This window comes from Panthera leo, chromosome A1 (genome assembly GCF_018350215.1).
Source record: "Panthera leo isolate Ple1 chromosome A1, P.leo_Ple1_pat1.1, whole genome shotgun sequence".
Taxonomy (NCBI): Eukaryota; Metazoa; Chordata; class Mammalia; order Carnivora; family Felidae; genus Panthera; species Panthera leo.
The window spans coordinates 85,708,041-85,712,098 of NC_056679.1; the positions used below are offsets into that span (position 1 = coordinate 85,708,041).

At 37.0% G+C, this 4,058-nt stretch overlaps 1 protein-coding gene across 1 annotated transcript; it reads left to right on the forward strand.

Moving 5' to 3' along the window:
- The first annotated feature begins 1,130 nt into the window (after window positions 1-1,130).
- On the forward strand, window positions 1,131-2,078 carry LOC122229680 (olfactory receptor 2W3-like). Its single transcript, XM_042955055.1, has one exon. It carries the CDS (start codon window positions 1,131-1,133, stop codon window positions 2,076-2,078), a length of 948 nt encoding a protein of 315 aa, XP_042810989.1.
- The last annotated feature ends 1,980 nt before the right edge of the window (window positions 2,079-4,058 follow it).

The window sequence follows — 4,058 nt, forward strand, 5'->3', positions numbered from 1 at the left end:
ACCACTGGGAATTTATTAAACTATTGCAAAAAAAAAAACTAATTAACATGTGAATCAAAGAAAATGATCTGCAGAAATAGGGTGAATTAAACTTGAGATTAAGTGATACACGAAGATATGAATAGAAAGTAGAAAGACATTTCCAGGTGACAGAAAATGTGAGGGAATGAGAATACAGGGCAAATACCAGTGATTGGAGTTGTAATATGAATGTGATATAATCATTTACATCTTCAAAAACTGGATTTGGAATGGAGAGCGGGGGTGATTCAAGAGAAGTAAATACACAAGGCACTGTATTACCTTGTGAAAAGTATGATATCTGGGCATGACTAGGTTAGATATTCAATTTCTAAAAGATTGATCATAGAGGACAACTCACATCATGATCTCTGGTAGTATCGAATAGGTGGATAAATTCACATCTGGTCCTGGTATTTAAAGATCATAAGAACCAGAGAACCCAACGTATGCTCTTTCAAACCTGACATATTAGGGATATATATTTGGGGAAAGGTGAAATTTCACAGGAATTAATGACTGCCAATTGTTATCAACCACTTCGAAGCAGTTTCAGGAATATTCAGAAAATGTATTCACTGAAAAGGAGAGAAAATGAATTTCTCTTAGGATGATATCATGACTTTCTACCTAGAGTAAGGGGCAGTACAAATGGACATGTCTTGCTTGTTCACATATAGCCTGGATCAGTATATTTAAGAACTAGAAGAAGAATGCACAAATTTTCTATTAAAAATATCTTATTAAAGTTTTGTGAGATACTTACATATTCTAAAGATATTGTCCATTTTCAGGAAAATGTCTGTAGTACATGTCAGTTTACTCTTCATTCTTTTTTCTAATTAATAATACTTATTTCTTAATTTTCATCAAATATTTTGTATTTTTAAAAATGATATTCAAGTTTTATGTTTTGTTTTGAATAGATTACTGATGACAATTATAAAACTTTCTATCTAGTTGTTTCTATTTTTTAAGGTTTTAAGATATGCACACAGATATGCACACAGGCTTTTATTATAAGTTTCAAAGATTGTGGCATAAAGAGTGGCTAATGGCTGTGAAATACTTTTTCCCCCAATTTCCCATTCTCCTGAGGTACAGTAGAGATGGATGGAACAAATGACAGCACTCAGGGAAATTTCATTCTTTTGGGGTTTTCTGACCGTCCCCATCTCGAGAGGATCCTCTTTGTGGTCATCTTGATTGCATACCTCCTGACCCTTGTGGGCAACACCACCATCATCCTGGTGTCCCGACTGGACCCCCACCTCCACACGCCTATGTACTTCTTCCTCACCCACCTATCTTTCCTGGACCTCAGTTTCACCACCAGCTCCATTCCTCAGCTGCTCTATAACCTGAATGGCCGTGACAAGACCATCAGTTACACAGGCTGTGCCATCCAGCTCTTCCTGTTTCTGGGTCTGGGTGGTGTGGAGTGCTTGCTCCTGGCTGTCATGGCATATGACCGGTTTGTTGCGGTCTGCAAACCCCTGCACTACCTGGTGATCATGAATCCACGTCTCTGCATGGGCTTAGTGTCCCTTGCTTGGGGCTGCGGTGTGGCCAACTCTTTGATTATGTCTCCAATGACTCTGTGGCTACCCCGCTGTGGATATTGCAAAGTAGACCACTTCCTGTGTGAGATGCCTGCCCTGATTCAGATGGCCTGTGTCAATACAGCTGCAATTGAAGGCATTGCCTTTATCCTGGCAGTGGGCATTGTGCTGTCACCTCTGGTGTTTATCCTGATATCCTATGGCTACATCATGAGGGCTGTGTTAAGTATCCAGTCATCCTCAGGGAGGCACAAAGTCTTCAACACCTGTGGATCCCATCTCACAGTGGTCTCCCTTTTCTATGGAAACATCATCTACATGTACATGCAACCAGGAACCAGCTCCTCCAAGGACCGGGGAAAGTTTCTCACTCTTTTCTACAACATTGTCACACCGCTCCTGAACCCCATGATCTATACCTTCAGAAACAAAGAGGTGAAGGGGGCACTGAGAAGATTAGTTTTGGGAAATCTGTCTTCAAGGAAGAGATTATAACCTAACACAATGATAGCAATGATTTCTTATGTTAATATCCTACACTATATTGATCTTGCATTACTACCATCTGCCAGAGTTTGGGAATATTTCATCACAGAGTTTATGGTCCATCTTTAGTTTTCTTTTGTGCAAGTCATGCAGAAGTACATAAATTATAATATTCAAAAATGGTTATTCTCAAGGAATATCTGTTGACCATTACTAATGTACAAATATCTAGATGGTTAACATACTATACTAAAAAACAGAGCCATGTTTTCTAGTCAGTCTAGAAAGGAAAGAGAGAAAATTGAAATGAAATTTCTTTTACCCAGACTTTCTGAAATGTTTAACCATTAGAGAATATTGAATATTTTATTATAATCATTCACCTTTACAAATTTTGATAAGATCTATCAACATGGATAATAATTTATATTTCAGTATCATTGTCCTACAACAAAAGCAACAAAAACAACAAAACACTCTCACAGAAAAATGTAGCTAATATTCCTTATTATCTATTTATTGATTCAATAGCAATTATTGAATGGCTTTTGTATCGCAGGCACTGTTCTAGGTGCTGGATTAAAGCTTTGATCAAAACTGACAAGGTCCCTTGGGGTGCCTGGGTGGCTGAGTCAGTTAAGCGTCTGGCTTTTGATTTCAGCTCAGGTCATGATCTCATGGCTACTTTGTGAGACCAAGCCCTGTGTTGGGCTCTGCACTGACAACATGGAGCATGGTTGGGAATCTCTCTGTCCCTTTCTCTTTGCTCCTCCCTGCTCCCTCTCTTCTCTCTCTCAAAATAATAAATAAACAACACTAAAAAGAAAAGACTGACACGATCCTGATTTTGTGAAATTTAACTACTAATATCTACGCTGGTGACAATAAATGACAAAGAATAAAGCTTTCATTGAGTGATAATGTAAATAAAATTTAAAATATGTATACATATATATTGACATTTATATTGATATCATGGGAAGTAATCAAGAAGTTGGGAAAGGTGGAATGTTCTGGGAAGGTCTCTATTGAAATAGTATTTTAGTCACATCCAGAGGATGAAAATGAAGACCTGTCACAATCATTCCAGAAGAAGGGATGTTAAGTTTAAATTTTGCCATGTAAGAGGAGGCTTGGCATACTTTGAGTCAGAAGAATGGTCATTGTTCATGGGGTGGGGTTCTAGAGAGATAATAGTGGAGATAGAATCAAAGAGGTAGACAGAGAAGGCCAGAGCATGAAAAATCTTACAGGTAATGTTACAGACTAAGACAAGAAGTAGTGGAGAAAGTAAATAATATGATTTTTCAATTTCACAGGTCCACTCCTTCTGTTGTGCAGAGCATGGAAGTTTTGGGACAAAGATGAGGCAAAACAGACTATAGTAGTAAATGAGACAACAGTAGCTAATGGTTTGCAATAAACAGTATCAATGAAAAGAGTAAATTTATAATCAAAGATGTATTTTAGAGATCAAGCCAGGAGTATTTTCTAATGGAATTTGTAGAGTGAGAACTGATTAGGAATTAAGAGTGATGTAATTTGCAATTTGTAATTTTAGCAAGTAAGTGTTGATTAGAACCTTTTCTGGAATGGGAGTGATTGAAGTAAAAGCAAATATACAGTTGGGGTAGGGATTCAAATGTTTTTTTTTAGACAAATTATGTTTAGAATAAAGAAAAAATAGTCAAACAAGGATATCAATGTGGTAGTTATGTAAAAGGTCAGGACCTCAGGTTAGAAAGGTAGCATTGGTAATGTTAATTGAAATTCACCAGTATAAAGATGTTATTTAAATGCATATTTTACTGCCCATTTATGGAGTAGAATTAGATAAGATAACTGAAGTAAACAACTTATACTAAGGAAAATAAAAGAAACAAAGAAAGAGACTAGAACTAAGTTCTAAAATGAATTAATGTTTCCAGCACCTGGGTAACTCATTTGGTTGCGTCACTCTTGGTTTTGGCTGAGGTCATGATCTCACAG